This window comes from Eleutherodactylus coqui, chromosome 12 (genome assembly GCF_035609145.1).
Source record: "Eleutherodactylus coqui strain aEleCoq1 chromosome 12, aEleCoq1.hap1, whole genome shotgun sequence".
In the NCBI taxonomy this organism is placed as follows: domain Eukaryota; kingdom Metazoa; phylum Chordata; class Amphibia; order Anura; family Eleutherodactylidae; genus Eleutherodactylus; species Eleutherodactylus coqui.
In genome coordinates, this window is record NC_089848.1 from 33,426,436 (window position 1) to 33,444,247 (window position 17,812).

Genomic DNA, 17,812 nt, shown 5'->3' on the forward strand with positions numbered 1-17,812 from the left:
TGCTGCGGCTCTCGCCCCTCATCTGAACCTCCCTGAAGATCTGCAATGTAAATTGATCTGCTGTAGATATAAAATCTACATGGCGGGGGGTTTACTCTGCGGATCTTGTCTGTAACGCGAACGGGGTCTCTGGGAATGGCCGTTACTGTAATGCGCCACGGATGTTGTGCTGTGAATTCTGCAGCGTACCCACCATGTGAGCGCCCCCGGGGGGAGAGGAAGGCATCAGCATCTTCATCCATGGTGCTTCATACCAGTACAATAGTCCTGACCGTTCTGTCTCCGCAGGCACACGTACGACCAGTGCTACAGTCAGGCCCTGGAGATCTACCTAACGCTCCAGCACAAGGAGGTGTTCGACCTCATCCACAAGCACAACCTCTTCAGCTCCATCAAGGACAAAATCGTTCTGCTCATGGATTTTGATACAGAGGCAAGTACCCTCACTGGGGACTGATGCATGTTAGTGTACGTCTATGGCGAGAAACGCGCTCCACCGTCCCGTATCACACATTGGCGCCACATATATTATGTGCTCTAAACACTTTTAGCATTTCCCATCAAGGGGACGCGGCAGAAAGTTACGGGGCTTAAAATGACACAATGTGCACCAAATGTTGGTCCCAAGCCAACCAATAGGAGGGGTGCAGTTAGTTGTCTGGGATGCGACAAATGTATCATGCAGTGTTAGCAGCTCATATACATTTTCCAATGGGATGAGCGTTTTGCCTGACAGCTCGCCCCGTGTAGAGGACCAGAAGTTTACATATAGGTAAACAAAAAAACCGGATCAGCTCGCCGCCACTTGTTAGGACTTATTTACATGAACAACGTTGCGCTGCGTATTATGCAATAGGCAGTGAATAGAACCCACTGATTGCAATGGCTTTATGAGCGTATTTTGCGCACACAATTCATTAGCGCCAAAAAATATGCGGCATGTTCTATTTTGTGCACAAAAAATAGCGCATATTAAATGAGTTAAACGTATTTGCCCATTAGAATCAATGGGAGCGTTCTTCCGTTTCTACATGCGCTCGCCCTGCGTATTTAAGCGTGCAAAAAAACCAGTAAAATATGAGCACAAAAAAACACAATGCCCGTAAATGCGCTTACACCTGTGTGAAGCCTTAGAGGGGATACACAGGCTTCAGTCCAAGAGGGGGAGATGCTGGGCCAGCTGCCAGGTAAGAATAGGCCGTAGCAACAGTGACTCCAGCGCTGAGAGGGAAAAGGGAACTTCACGCTTTTCTGGTTCATTAGTGTAAGACGCCCTGCGGACCGGTCTAACCCCGCGCGGAGCGGTCTAACCCCGCGCTGACCGGTCTAACAACGGTCGGAAGGGCGTTTCCAAGGGATTGGGCTACTTTGTGATGTAATTTCCTGCTTGCGGATGATACACTGTCATACACAGTACATCCGCACAGAAAATGAAACATGTGCAGCCAAACGCCACGTCACGCAATTCGCTCCCACAGTCATTCGCAGGTCTTCCCCTGCAGATATCTCGCGGGAGTCCGGCCTCAGGCAGACTTTATCCACTGGCTACATGTTAGTTTTCATGCCCGTCCTCGTGTATTTTGCTGCAGATTTGCAGCGTGGGATCCGCAGTGTGTGAATTACGCCTATATTACATTTACCCCGTGGCGCAACTTCATCTTCTGTCATTATCAGCGGACCATTGTGGTGTCGGCAGTAATACGCTGATCACTGATTCTGCCTCATTTACGGGACGACAGCTTACAGAAAACAAGAGCCATTAGACTTTCGCAAGGCGAAGCGGCCGCGCTCTGCCGCACTGGAGTTCTCCAAGAAAGCGCTAGAGCGATGTATTCATTAGCTTTTTGTTAGATCACTCATAAACCTGTTGCCGTTGGCTTGCTCGCTCCGCTCACTTATTCTTCACTTTTCTCTTTTAGAAAGCGGTAGATATGCTTTTGGACAATGAAGACAAAATCTCTGTAAGTATTTGTACTCGTTGCCGTCCAGATGGAGCATTTTATCCACTCTCCATGTTTGTGACCTTACAAATATCCTGCTCAGGGTTACTAGCTTCGAGGAAACTAACTGGAATTACTATTTGGCACCTAAAGGGTTTGTCTCCTCCCGGTGTTTCCTGTCTGAGATGAGATCCTGACCACCTTGCCGGGCGTTGCAGTTGCAGCCGAGTCGGCATCCTTAGGGCTCCTGCCCACGGCCGGATATTTGCTGCAAAATCTGCATTGAGCATTCGCAGCAAATAGCTCCCATAGCATGCCATGGGAAATTGATTCTTCCTCTACACTTGTGGAAACCAATTGCGGAGGATAAATCGCAGCATGCTTCATTTTTCTGCAGATTCCACGTGGACGGCTTCCATTGACCTTCCAATGTAACTTGGAGGGTCACAGTTTCTGCAGGAAAACAGGAGTTTAAAAAAAAATCTGTACTTCGCATGTCCGTTGGCTCACCGTTTGTGGAATCCGGCCCTGCCGTGTGCAGCCGGCCTTACATCGTTTCCATAAGTCCCATTGAAATGAACAAAAGTTTCGAAAATGGCATAGCACAGCGGGCTATGCTGTTTCCTTAACTCCCGTGCTATGTAAACTGTGTAGCGCGCTGTGCTACACTGTCTTTGTACCGCCCATTCTCTTCAGTGGGGGTTACGGAATCCGCATAAGTGCCGCCTCAGCATTTTCCATAACACCCAGCCACCTGAGACCTCATCTCAGGCTGGAAATACTGAGATGGGAGTAACCTTCTAAAGGGGCGGTCAGATCTCCTGCGTACCCCTATCTAACAGCAGCCTAGAGTATATGGCAGGAACGATCAGCTACTGTAAGTAAAGGTCCGCTTACCTAAGTTTGTGGGGACCTGTAGCTCCATGTATAATGTAAATAGAAAATATGTTGTGCTGTTAACATTTTGCAAACTTTATAGATCTAGTGACATCAAGGTTTATAATTTGTCAGTTGAAAATGAGCCCAGACCCCTAAACAAATTCAGAGCTCAAACCAGACCGTTAAAGTCATTTAGACCCCAAACCAGCCCCCTAAACTCATTCAGACCCCAAACCAGACTTCTAAGCTCATTCAGACCCCAAACCAGACTTCTAAGCTCATTCAGACCCCAAACCAGACCCCTAAGCTCATTTAGACCCCAAACCAGACACCTAAGCTCAGTCAGACCCCAAACCAGACACCTAAGCTCGGTCCGACCCCAAACCAGACACCTAAGCTCAGTCCGACCCCAAACCAGACACCTAAGCTCAGTCCGACCCCAAACCAGACACCTAAGCTCAGTCCGACCCCAAACCAGACACCTAAGCTCAGTCCGACCCCAAACCAGACTCCTAAGCTCAGTCCGACCCCAAACCAGACTCCTAAGCTCAGTCCGACCCCCAACCAGACTCCTAAGCTCAGTCCGACCCCAACCAGACTCCTAAGCTCAGTCCGACCCCAAACCAGACTCCTAAGCTCAGTCCGACCCCAAACCAGACTCCTAAGCTCAGTCCGACCCCAAACCAGACTCCTAAGCTCAGTCCGACCCCAAACCAGACTCCTAAGCTCAGTCCGACCCCAAACCAGACTCCTAAGCTCAGTCCGACCCCAAACCAGACTCCTAAGCTCAGTCAGACCCCAAACCAGACTCCTAAAATTAAGTCAGACCTCGGACCATAAAAATGGAAGGCAAAACCTATATTTAGCACCCGGGTCCTCTTCTCTTTTCCAGACACTGACGGACACAATGTCTCGCCGCTGGCTAATGTCAGGGATGTATGTGTCGAACCGCGGCAATATTTTCTCTCCTAAAGGCAGACGTGCCTCCATAGATGCATCCACTGTACCCATGACTGGATGGAGGTCTGCGGGGTCCGGGCAGCTGGCATTCCTGGTCTAAATTCAGCCCCCGATCTGCCAGTAGGCTGCCCCTATATATGGGATATAGAGTCTATTATAGCTTGAGCCAGTATTTGTGGTGCTAGACAGCTTTCCTCGTATGAAAACTGCTGATGGCGATGGCCGCGGTGTGGGCATCATGTAGAGCGGTACGAGGCTGTTATTAACCTCTTTGTCCAATATATATTTCACATCTCTCGTAGATCGATAAAGTATTTGAAGAGTTAAAAGACAGACCGGAGTTGCAGCACGTGGTAAGTCAGCTCTCACCGTTAATGGTATGAAACAATCAATAGGGAGCGCCCCGAACCTTGGGCAGCGCTGGGCATACAAAGATATATAAACATACTGATTGGACTCACCCGGTGTAACAGAGTCACCCATAAGTCAGGGCGCTCTGGTACATCCTATATCCTGGTAGGGTTACATATACGTATGCACTGGTCCATTAAGACATCCACTGGGGAGAGCGTCGATGGGAATCCGAGGAATCATCGAGAAAAAAACAAGAACCAATAGAGGTAAATCCTACAGAAAACCCCATAACAATAGTAGATGGCGAGGAGCTTACTGCACAGGGTGCGTCTGGTGAGTACGCTGCATATTTGCGCAACTAAAAAGACTGCCGATAAGCAGAAAAACGCAGGCAGCAACGTATCTCGGCCCATGGATGCACAGCCTGCAATACGCATCCGCCTGTGTGAACGCACCTTAGAATTACTGCCATTAACCACAGTGGTGACGCGGTAGTAGCCTGCAGGAAGGCTGTCGATGATGTAGCACCTAGTAGGACGTATCGCTGACATCAAACATTACACCTGATGGCATTTATAATGACTATACTCCTACACGGTTTTACGGCTGGTCCAGCGGGTTTTTTTTTATTACCTTTTATTTTTTTTAGAATAAAACTTTTTTTAATTTTTTTTTTTTTGTTCCCATAGGGGACTTGAATTTGCAAATATTTGATTGCTTCTGCAATATAATGCAATACCATAGTATTACATTATACTGCAATCTGACAGGCAATCTGCAATGGCAGCCGCAATCAGCGGGAGCACTGATCACAGCTGTTGAGACGAGTGTCAGCTGTCAAAGACAGCCAACACCTGCATTGCATGGAGCGGGATTGACCTGCGATCCCGCTCCATACAGACCCTGAACCTCCATGACGGAAGTGTACGTCCCGGAGTGTTAAGGGGTTAATAATCTTATTGCCTGATTACATAGTCTGTCAGGGTTCCATTCTGCCCAAATCATTCGTTAGATCCAGCAGTAAAATCTGTAAAAGCCAGTTTGGGCGTTCTCTGTCAGTAGGTAGTTTTAAACCCGTTGTCAAGAGCAGTGCAGCGCCCACGCCCGGATATCGGAGTAGTCTATAGAAGACTGGGAGGAAAAACCGTTAACGGTCCGATATATAAGGAGCGCGATGGAGGGGATGCAGAAGGGAAAGTGTCGGGTGGGGGAAGTGGGGAGAATTGTTGCGATCGGTTCTGCTTCCGATGTTAAAATTAATGTTTCTCAAAAATGGCGCATTTTAGTGCCTTTAAAACGTCTTTTTTGACCTCCCGTCTCGAGTTTTATTTCTCGCCTAGTTATAACGCCTTGATGGACTTCTTAACTCGCTCTTTGCTTATGTTGCCCGTTGTCCTGATGTCCCTACATGCGTGTACTTGTGCTCAGGCATATATGAAGGCTGATTGATTGAAAAGTGATGGGACTGCCTGTATTCTTCCTGGCGGTAGATCTGGCAACCCTGTCCGGGCGTTTGTGAACATCGTACCATCATGGCGGAGGAAGTAGACCGTTCTCTAGACGTCCGGCAGAAGTCTGCGATTGAGTTTAGTGTTAAACCTGTCCTAATATTTTCATTAGCGTTCTTCCCACGCAGAATGTAACTGCACACCTCTGCCGCGCGGGTAGAGAAAGGTCTGATCATCCGCCATGATGGTACGTACAAAGTGCTTCACTCGTTGTGACAGAGAGCTGAAGCCTACAGCTGTCCAAGTGCAGGTTGGTCGTTCACAAGACACCGGGACCGTGTTGCCAGACCTGCCGTAAGCTTCTTATTACTTTTTTAATCAGCCCTACAGGACTGATCAGAGGCAGCCAGTGGCACAATAAGCAATGACTTTGTGCCTTACACATAATGGCATCTCTTATTAGCATTGTCGTTTTGTTCTCTGCCCCGTCCAGATGGACATGACAACTTATCCTGGACATAGCTTGTCTCTTGACAGCTTACTACACAGAGGTCTCTGGCTCTTTACGTTTCCATATCTGTAATCCCTATATTAATATAAACGTTTAATAGTGCCACACATGGCTTCCCCTAAATACTATATAGCAGTGCAACTTGCAGCGCCGCACTGTCTCCCTGTAATGAACAATGATCAGCACTGTCCCCCTGTAGTAAATAAGGAGCTATACTGTCCCTGTTAGTAAGAAATAGCCATACTGTCCCCGTATAGTAAATAAGGAGCTATATACTGTCCCTGTTAGTAAGAAATTGCCATACTGTCCCCCTGTAGTAAGAAATAGCCATACTGTCCCCCTGTAGTAAATAAGGAGCTATACTGTCCCTGTTAGTAAGAAATTGCCATACTGTCCCCCTATAGTAAATAAGGAGCTATACTGTCCCTGTTAGTAAGAAATTGCCATACTGTCCCCCTGTAGTAAATAAGGAGCTATACTGTCCCTGTTAGTAAGAAATAGCCATACTGTCCCCCTATAATAAATACGTAGCTATACTGCCCCGTTAGTAAGGAATAGCCATACTGTCCCCATACAGTAAATAAGGAGCCATACCGTCCCTGTTAGTAAGAAATAGCCATACTGTTCCCCTGTAGTAAATAAGGTGCTATACTGCCCCCTGTTAGTAAGAAATAGTCAGACTGTTCCCCTGTAGTAAATAAGGTGCTATACTGCCGCCTGTTAGTAAGAAATAGTCATACTGTTCCCCTGTAGTAAATAAGGTGCTATACTGCCCCCTGTTAGTAAGAAATAGCCATACTGTTCCCCTATAGTAAATAAGGAGCTATACCGCCCCTGTTAGTAGGAAATAGCAATACTGTCTCCTTTAGTAAGAAATAGCCATACTGTTCCCGTGTAGTAAATAAGAAGCTATACTGCCCCCTGTTGGTAAAAAATAGTCATACTGTCCCCCTATAGTAAGTAAGAAGCTATACTGCCCCCTGATAGTAAGAAATAGCCATACTGTTCCCCTGTAGTAAATAAGGTGCTATACTGCCCCCTGTTAGTAAGAAATAGTCATACTGTCTCCCTGTAGCAAATAAGGAGCTATACTGCCCCCTGTTAGTAAGAAATAGCCATACTGTTCCCCTATAGTAAATAAGGAGCTATACTGCCCCCTGTTAGTAAGAAATAGTCATACTGTCCCCCTATAGTAAATAAGGAGCTATGCTTTCCCTGTTAGTAAGAAATAGCAATACTGTCTCCTTTAGTAAGAAATAGCCATACTGTTCCCCTGTAGTAAATAAGGAGCTATACTGCCCCCTGTTAGTAAGAAATAGCCATACTGTTCCCGTGTAGTAAATAAGAAGCTATACTGCCCCCTGTTGGTAAAAAATAGTCATACTGTCCCGCTATAGTAAGTAAGAAGCTATACTGCCCCCTGATAGTAAGAAATAGTCATACTGTTCCCCTGTAGTAAATAAGGTGCTATACTGCCCCCTGTTAGTAAGAAATAGCCATACTGTCTCCCTATAGTAAATAAGGAGCTATACTGCCTCCTGTTAGTAAGAAATAGCCATACTGCTCCCCTGTAGCAAATAAGGAGCTATACTGCCCCCTGTTAGTAAGAAATAGCCATACTGTTCCCCTATAGTAAATAAGGAGCTATACTGCCCCCTGTTAGTAAGAAATAGCCATACTGTCCCCCTATAGTAAATAAGGAGCTATACTGCCCCCTGTTAGTAAGAAATAGTCATACTGTCCCCCTATAGTAAATAAGGAGCTATGCTTTCCCTGTTAGTAAGAAATAGACATACTGTTCCCCTGTAGTAAATAAGGAGCTATACTGCCCCCTGTTAGTAAGAAATAGCCATACTGTTCCCCTATAGTAAATAAGGAGCTATGCTTTCCCTGTTAGTAAGAAATAGCCATACTGTTCCCCTGTAGTAAATACGGAGCTATACTGCCCCCTGTTAGTAAGAAATAGCCATACTGTTCCCCTGTAGTAAATAAGGAGCTATACTGCCCCCTGTTAGTAAGAAATAGCCATAATGTTCCTCTATAGTAAATAAGGAGCCATACCGCCCCTGTTAGTAAGAAATAGCAATACTGCCCCCTGTTAGTAAGAAATAGCCATACTGTTCCCCTATAGTAAATAAGGAGCTATACTGCCCCCTTTTAGTAAGGAATAGCCATACTGTCCCCCTGTAGTAAGTAAGGAGCCATACCGTCCCTGTTAGTAAGAAATAGCCATACTGTCCCCCTATAGTTAATAAGGAGCTATACTGCCCCCTGGTAGTAAGAAATAGCCATACTGTTCTCGTGTAATAAATAAGGAGCTATATTGCCTCCTGTTGGTAAAAAATAGTCATACTGTCCCCCTATAGTAAATAAGGTGCTATACTGCCCCCTGTTAGTAAGAAATAGTCATACTGTTCCCCTGTAGTAAATAAGGAGCTATACTGCCCCCTGTTAGTAAGAAATAGCCATACTATTCCCCTGTAGTAAATAAGGTGCTATACTGCCCCCTGTTAGTAAGAAATAGCCACACTGTCCCCCTATAGTAAATAAGGAGCTATACTGCCCCCTGTTAGTAAGAAATAGCCATACTGTTCCTCTATAGTAAATAAGAAGCCATACCGCCCCTGTTAGTAAGAAATAGCAATACTGTTCCCGTGTAGTAAATAAGGAGCTATACTGCCCCCTGTTAGTAAGAAATAGCCATACTGTCTCCCTATAGTAAATAAGGAGCTATACTGCCCCCTGTTAGTAAGAAATAGCCATACTGTTCCCCTATAGTAAATAAGGAGCTATACTGCCCCCTGATAGTAAGAAATAGTCATACTGTTCCCCTGTAGTAAATAAGGTCCTATACTGCCCCCTGTTAGTAAGAAATAGTCATACTGTTCCCCTGTAGTAAATAAGGTGCTATACTGCCCCCTGTTAGTAAGAAATAGTCATACTGTCTCCCTGTAGCAAATAAGGAGCTATACTGCCCCCTGTTAGTAAGAAATAGCCATACTGTTCCCCTATAGTAAATAAGGAGCTATACTGCCCCCTGTTAGTAAGAAATAGTCATACTGTCCCCCTATAGTAAATAAGGAGCTATGCTTTCCCTGTTAGTAAGAAATAGCAATACTGTCTCCTTTAGTAAGAAATAGCCATACTGTTCCCCTGTAGTAAATAAGGAGCTATACTGCCCCCTGTTAGTAAGAAATAGCCATACTGTTCCCGTGTAGTAAATAAGAAGCTATACTGCCCCCTGTTGGTAAAAAATAGTCATACTGTCCCGCTATAGTAAGTAAGAAGCTATACTGCCCCCTGATAGTAAGAAATAGTCATACTGTTCCCCTGTAGTAAATAAGGTGCTATACTGCCCCCTGTTAGTAAGAAATAGCCATACTGTCTCCCTATAGTAAATAAGGAGCTATACTGCCTCCTGTTAGTAAGAAATAGCCATACTGTTCCCCTGTAGCAAATAAGGAGCTATACTGCCCCCTGTTAGTAAGAAATAGCCATACTGTTCCCCTATAGTAAATAAGGAGCTATACTGCCCCCTGTTAGTAAGAAATAGCCATACTGTCCCCCTATAGTAAATAAGGAGCTATACTGCCCCCTGTTAGTAAGAAATAGTCATACTGTCCCCCTATAGTAAATAAGGAGCTATGCTTTCCCTGTTAGTAAGAAATAGACATACTGTTCCCCTGTAGTAAATAAGGAGCTATACTGCCCCCTGTTAGTAAGAAATAGCCATACTGTTCCCCTATAGTAAATAAGGAGCTATGCTTTCCCTGTTAGTAAGAAATAGCCATACTGTTCCCCTGTAGTAAATACGGAGCTATACTGCCCCCTATTAGTAAGAAATAGCCATACTGTTCCCCTGTAGTAAATAAGGAGCTATACTGCCCCCTGTTAGTAAGAAATAGCCATAATGTTCCTCTATAGTAAATAAGGAGCCATACCGCCCCTGTTAGTAAGAAATAGCAATACTGCCCCCTGTTAGTAAGAAATAGCCATACTGTTCCCCTATAGTAAATAAGGAGCTATACTGCCCCCTTTTAGTAAGGAATAGCCATACTGTCCCCCTGTAGTAAGTAAGGAGCCATACCGTCCCTGTTAGTAAGAAATAGCCATACTGTCCCCCTATAGTTAATAAGGAGCTATACTGCCCCCTGGTAGTAAGAAATAGCCATACTGTTCTCGTGTAATAAATAAGGAGCTATATTGCCTCCTGTTGGTAAAAAATAGTCATACTGTCCCCCTATAGTAAATAAGGTGCTATACTGCCCCCTGTTAGTAAGAAATAGTCATACTGTTCCCCTGTAGTAAATAAGGAGCTATACTGCCCCCTGTTAGTAAGAAATAGCCATACTATTCCCCTGTAGTAAATAAGGTGCTATACTGCCCCCTGTTAGTAAGAAATAGCCACACTGTCCCCCTATAGTAAATAAGGAGCTATACTGCCCCCTGTTAGTAAGAAATAGCCATACTGTTCCTCTATAGTAAATAAGAAGCCATACCGCCCCTGTTAGTAAGAAATAGCAATACTGTTCCCGTGTAGTAAATAAGGAGCTATACTGCCCCCTGTTAGTAAGAAATAGCCATACTGTCTCCCTATAGTAAATAAGGAGCTATACTGCCCCCTGTTAGTAAGAAATAGCCATACTGTTCCCCTATAGTAAATAAGGAGCTATACTGCCCCCTGATAGTAAGAAATAGTCATACTGTTCCCCTGTAGTAAATAAGGTCCTATACTGCCCCCTGTTAGTAAGAAATAGTCATACTTTTCCCCTGTAGTAAATAAGGAGCTATACTGCCCCCTGTTAGTAAGAAATAGTCATACTGTTCCCCTGTAGTAAATAAGGTGCTATACTGCCCCCTGTTAGTAAGAAATAGCCATACTGTCTCCCTATAGTAAATAAGGAGCTATACTGCCTCCTGTTAGTAAGAAATAGCCATACTGTCCCCCTATAGTAAATAAGGAGCTATACTGCCCCCTGTTTGTAAGAAATAGACATACTTTTCCCCTGTAGTAAATAAGGAGCTATACTGCCCCCTGTTAGTAAGAAATAGCCATACTGTTCCCCTGTAGTAAATAAGGAGCTATACTGCCTCCTGTTAGTAAGAAATAGCCACACTGTCCCCCTATGGTAAATAAGGAGCCATACCGTCCCTGTTAGTAAGAAATAGCCATACTGTCCCCCTATAGTAAATAAGGAGCTATACTGCCCCCTGGTAGTAAGAAATAGCCATACTGTCCCCCTATAGTAAATAAGGAGCTATACTGCCTCCTGTTAGTAAGAAATAGCCATACTTTTCCCCTGTAGTAAATAAGGAGCTATACTGCCCCCTGTTAGTAAGAAATAGCCATAGTGTCTCCCTATAGTAAATAAGGAGCTATACTGCCTCCTGTTAGTAAGAAATAGCCACACTGTCCCCCTATGGTAAATAAGGAGCCATACCATCCCTGTTAGTAAGAAATAGCCATACTGTCCCCCTATAGTAAATAAGGAGCTATACTGCCCCCTGTTAGTAAGAAATAGACATACTTTTCCCCTGTAGTAAATAAGGAGCTATACTGCCCCCTGTTAGTAAGAAATAGCCATACTGTCTCCCTATAGTAAATAAGGAGCTATACTGCCTCCTGTTAGTAAGAAATAGCCACACTGTCCCCCTATGGTAAATAAGGAGCCATACCGTCCCTGTTAGTAAGAAATAGCCATACTGTCCCCCTATAGTAAATAAGGAGCTATACTGCCCCCTGGTAGTAAGAAATAGCCATACTGTTCCCGTGTAGTAAATAAGGAGCTATATTGCCCCCTGTTGGTAAAAAATAGTCATACTGTCCCCCTATAGTAAATAAGGTGCTATACTGCCCCCTGTTAGTAAGAAATAGCCATACTGTTCCCCTGTAGTAAATAAGGAGCTATACTGCCCCCTGTTAGTAAGAAATAGCCATACTGTTCCCCTATAGTAAATAAGGAGCTATACTGCCCCCTGTTAGTAAGAAATAGCCATACTGTCCCCCTATAGTAAATAAGGAGCTATACTGCCCCCTGTTAGTAAGAAATAGTCATACTGTTCCCCTATAGTAAATAAGGAGCCATACCGCCCCTGTTAGTAAGAAATAGCCACACTGTTCCCCTGTAGTAAATAAGGTGCTATACTGCCCCCTGTTAGTAAGAAATAGCCATACTGTTCACCTGTAGTAAATAAGGAGCTATACTGTCCCTGTTAGTAAGAAATGGCCATACTGTCCCCCTATAGTAAATAAGGAGCTATACTGCCCCCTCATAGTAAGAAATAGCCATACTGTTCCCCTGTAGTAAATAAGGAGCTATACTGCCCCCTGTTAGTAAGAAATAGCCATACTGTTCCCCTGTAGTAAATAAGGAGCTATACTGCCCCCTGTTAGTAAGAAATAGCCATACTGTCCCCCTATAGTAAATAAGGAGCTATACTGCCCCCTGTTAGTAAGAAATAGACATACTGTTCCCCTGTAGTAAATAAGGAGCTATACTGCCCCCTGTTAGTAAGAAATAGCCATACTGTTCCCCTGTAGTAAATAAGGAGCTATACTGCCCCCTGTTAGTAAGAAATAGCCATACTGTTCCCCTATAGTAAATAAGGAGCTATGCTTTCCCTGTTAGTAAGAAATAGACATACTGTTCCCCTGTAGTAAATAAGGAGCTATACTGCCCCCTGTTAGTAAGAAATAGCCATACTGTTCCCCTGTAGTAAATAAGGAGCTATACTGCCCCCTGTTAGTAAGAAATAGCCATACTGTTCCTCTATAGTAAATAAGGAGCCATACTGCCCCCTGTTAGGAAGAAATAGCCATACTGTTCCTCTATAGTAAATAAGGAGCTATACCGCCCCCTGTTAGTAAGAAATTGCAATGCTGTCTCCTTTAGTAAGAAATAGCCATACTGTCCCCCTATAGTAAATAAGGAGCTATACTGCCCCCTGTTAGTAAGAAATAGCCATACTGTCCCCCTATAGTAAATAAGGAGCTATACTGCCCCCTGTTAGTAAGAAATAGCCATACTGTTCCCCTATAGTAAATAAGGAGCTATACTGCCCCCTGTTAGTAAGGAATAGCTATACAGTCCCCCTATAGTAAGTAAGGAGCCATACCGTCCCTGTTAGTAAGAAATAGCCATACTGTCCCCTTATAGTAAATAAGGAGCTATACTGCCCCCTGGTAGTAAGAAATAGCCATACTGTTCTCGTGTAGTAAATAAGGAGCTATATTGCCTCCTGTTGGTAAAAAATAGTCATACTGTCCCCCTATAGTAAATAAGGTGCTATACTGCCCCCTGTTAGTAAGAAATAGTCATACTGTTCCCCTGTAGTAAATAAGGTGCTATACTGCCCCCTGTTAGTAAGAAATAGCCATACTGTTCCCCTGTAGTAAATAAGGTCCTATACTGCCCCCTGTTAGTAAGAAATAGCCACACTGTCCCCCTATAGTAAATAAGGAGCTATACTGCCCCCTGTTAGTAAGAAATAGCCATACTGTTCCTCTATAGTAAATAAGGAGCCATACCGCCCCTGTTAGTAAGAAATAGCAATACTGTTCCCCTGTTGTAAATAAGGAGCTATACTGCCCCCTGTTAGTAAGAAATGGCCATACTGTTCCCGTGTAGTAAATAAGGAGCTATACTGCCCCCTCATAGTAAGAAATAGCCATACTGTTCCCCTGTAGTAAATAAGGAGCCATACCGCCCCTGTTAGTAAGAAATAGCAATACTGTTCCCGTGTAGTAAATAAGGAGCTATACTGCCCCCTGTTAGGAAGAAATGGCCATACTGTTCCCGTGTAGTAAATAAGGAGCTATACTGCCCCCTGTTGGTAAAAAATAGTCATACTGTCCCCCTATAGTAAATAAGGAGCTATACTGCCCCCTGTTGGTAAAAAATAGTCATACTGTCTCCCTATAGTAAATAAGGAGCTATACTGCCCCCTGTTAGTAAGAAATAGCCATACTGTTCCCCTGTAGTAAATAAGGAGCTATACTGCCCCCTGTTGGTAAAAAATAGTCATACTGTCCCCCTATAGTAAATAAGGAGCTATACTGCCCCCTGATAGTAAGAAATAGTCATACTGTTCCCCTGTAGTAAATAAGGTCCTATACTGCCCCCTGTTAGTAAGAAATAGACATACTGTTCCCCTGTAGTAAATAAGGAGCTATACTGCCCCCTGTTAGTAAGAAATAGCCATACTGTATCCCTTTAGTAAATAAGGAGCTATACTGCCCCCTGTTAGTAAGAAATAGCCATACTGTTCACCTGTAGTAAATAAGGAGCTATACTGTCCCTGTTAGTAAGAAATGGCCATACTGTCCCCTTATAGTAAATAAGGAGCTATACTGCCCCCTGATAGTAAGAAATAGCCATACTGTTCCCCTATAGTAAATAAGGAGCTATGCTTTCCCTGTTAGTAAGAAATAGACATACTGTTCCCCTGTAGTAAATAAGGAGCTATACTGCCCCCTGTTAGTAAGAAATAGCCATACTGTTCCCCTGTAGTAAATAAGGAGCTATACTGCCCCCTGTTAGTAAGAAATAGCCATACTGTTCCTCTATAGTAAATAAGGAGCCATACCGCCCCCTGTTAGTAAGAAATAGCCATACTGTTCCTCTATAGTAAATAAGGAGCTATACCGCCCCCTGTTAGTAAGAAATTGCAATGCTGTCTCCTTTAGTAAGAAATAGCCATACTGTTCCCGTGTAGTAAATAAGAAGCTATACTGCCCCCTGTTGGTAAAAAATAGTCATACTGTCCCCCTATAGTAAGTAAGAAGCTATACTGCCCCCTGATAGTAAGAAATAGCCATACTGTTCCCCTGTAGTAAATAAGGTGCTATACTGCCCCCTGTTAGTAAGAAATAGTCATACTGTCTCCCTGTAGCAAATAAGGAGCTATACTGCCCCCTGTTAGTAAGAAATAGCCATACTGTTCCCCTATAGTAAATAAGGAGCTATACTGCCCCCTGTTAGTAAGAAATAGTCATACTGTCCCCCTATAGTAAATAAGGAGCTATGCTTTCCCTGTTAGTAAGAAATAGCAATACTGTCTCCTTTAGTAAGAAATAGCCATACTGTTCCCCTGTAGTAAATAAGGAGCTATACTGCCCCCTGTTAGTAAGAAATAGCCATACTGTTCCCGTGTAGTAAATAAGAAGCTATACTGCCCCCTGTTGGTAAAAAATAGTCATACTGTCCCGCTATAGTAAGTAAGAAGCTATACTGCCCCCTGATAGTAAGAAATAGTCATACTGTTCCCCTGTAGTAAATAAGGTGCTATACTGCCCCCTGTTAGTAAGAAATAGCCATACTGTCTCCCTATAGTAAATAAGGAGCTATACTGCCTCCTGTTAGTAAGAAATAGCCATACTGCTCCCCTGTAGCAAATAAGGAGCTATACTGCCCCCTGTTAGTAAGAAATAGCCATACTGTTCCCCTATAGTAAATAAGGAGCTATACTGCCCCCTGTTAGTAAGAAATAGCCATACTGTCCCCCTATAGTAAATAAGGAGCTATACTGCCCCCTGTTAGTAAGAAATAGTCATACTGTCCCCCTATAGTAAATAAGGAGCTATGCTTTCCCTGTTAGTAAGAAATAGACATACTGTTCCCCTGTAGTAAATAAGGAGCTATACTGCCCCCTGTTAGTAAGAAATAGCCATACTGTTCCCCTATAGTAAATAAGGAGCTATGCTTTCCTTGTTAGTAAGAAATAGCCATACTGTTCCCCTGTAGTAAATACGGAGCTATACTGCCCCCTGTTAGTAAGAAATAGCCATACTGTTCCCCTGTAGTAAATAAGGAGCTATACTGCCCCCTGTTAGTAAGAAATAGCCATAATGTTCCTCTATAGTAAATAAGGAGCCATACCGCCCCTGTTAGTAAGAAATAGCAATACTGCCCCCTGTTAGTAAGAAATAGCCATACTGTTCCCCTATAGTAAATAAGGAGCTATACTGCCCCCTTTTAGTAAGGAATAGCCATACTGTCCCCCTGTAGTAAGTAAGGAGCCATACCGTCCCTGTTAGTAAGAAATAGCCATACTGTCCCCCTATAGTTAATAAGGAGCTATACTGCCCCCTGGTAGTAAGAAATAGCCATACTGTTCTCGTGTAATAAATAAGGAGCTATATTGCCTCCTGTTGGTAAAAAATAGTCATACTGTCCCCCTATAGTAAATAAGGTGCTATACTGCCCCCTGTTAGTAAGAAATAGTCATACTGTTCCCCTGTAGTAAATAAGGAGCTATACTGCCCCCTGTTAGTAAGAAATAGCCATACTATTCCCCTGTAGTAAATAAGGTGCTATACTGCCCCCTGTTAGTAAGAAATAGCCACACTGTCCCCCTATAGTAAATAAGGAGCTATACTGCCCCCTGTTAGTAAGAAATAGCCATACTGTTCCTCTATAGTAAATAAGAAGCCATACCGCCCCTGTTAGTAAGAAATAGCAATACTGTTCCCGTGTAGTAAATAAGGAGCTATACTGCCCCCTGTTAGTAAGAAATAGCCATACTGTCTCCCTATAGTAAATAAGGAGCTATACTGCCCCCTGTTAGTAAGAAATAGCCATACTGTTCCCCTATAGTAAATAAGGAGCTATACTGCCCCCTGATAGTAAGAAATAGTCATACTGTTCCCCTGTAGTAAATAAGGTCCTATACTGCCCCCTGTTAGTAAGAAATAGTCATACTGTTCCCCTGTAGTAAATAAGGTGCTATACTGCCCCCTGTTAGTAAGAAATAGTCATACTGTCTCCCTGTAGCAAATAAGGAGCTATACTGCCCCCTGTTAGTAAGAAATAGCCATACTGTTCCCCTATAGTAAATAAGGAGCTATACTGCCCCCTGTTAGTAAGAAATAGTCATACTGTCCCCCTATAGTAAATAAGGAGCTATGCTTTCCCTGTTAGTAAGAAATAGCAATACTGTCTCCTTTAGTAAGAAATAGCCATACTGTTCCCCTGTAGTAAATAAGGAGCTATACTGCCCCCTGTTAGTAAGAAATAGCCATACTGTTCCCGTGTAGTAAATAAGAAGCTATACTGCCCCCTGTTGGTAAAAAATAGTCATACTGTCCCGCTATAGTAAGTAAGAAGCTATACTGCCCCCTGATAGTAAGAAATAGTCATACTGTTCCCCTGTAGTAAATAAGGTGCTATACTGCCCCCTGTTAGTAAGAAATAGCCATACTGTCTCCCTATAGTAAATAAGGAGCTATACTGCCTCCTGTTAGTAAGAAATAGCCATACTGTTCCCCTGTAGCAAATAAGGAGCTATACTGCCCCCTGTTAGTAAGAAATAGCCATACTGTTCCCCTATAGTAAATAAGGAGCTATACTGCCCCCTGTTAGTAAGAAATAGCCATACTGTCCCCCTATAGTAAATAAGGAGCTATACTGCCCCCTGTTAGTAAGAAATAGTCATACTGTCCCCCTATAGTAAATAAGGAGCTATGCTTTCCCTGTTAGTAAGAAATAGACATACTGTTCCCCTGTAGTAAATAAGGAGCTATACTGCCCCCTGTTAGTAAGAAATAGCCATACTGTTCCCCTATAGTAAATAAGGAGCTATGCTTTCCCTGTTAGTAAGAAATAGCCATACTGTTCCCCTGTAGTAAATACGGAGCTATACTGCCCCCTATTAGTAAGAAATAGCCATACTGTTCCCCTGTAGTAAATAAGGAGCTATACTGCCCCCTGTTAGTAAGAAAT

General features: G+C 43.6%; 1 protein-coding gene across 1 annotated transcript in view; it reads left to right on the forward strand.

The window, feature by feature from the left end:
* Positions 1-17,812, forward strand: part of VPS41 (VPS41 subunit of HOPS complex) — a 240,280-nt gene that overhangs the window by 183,669 nt on the left and 38,799 nt on the right. Inside the window, exons 19-21 of the mRNA XM_066584684.1 lie at positions 289-433; positions 1,920-1,961; positions 4,082-4,132. Coding sequence (XP_066440781.1) covers positions 289-433; positions 1,920-1,961; positions 4,082-4,132 — 238 coding nt within the window. The remainder of the gene's footprint in view (positions 1-288; positions 434-1,919; positions 1,962-4,081; positions 4,133-17,812) is intronic.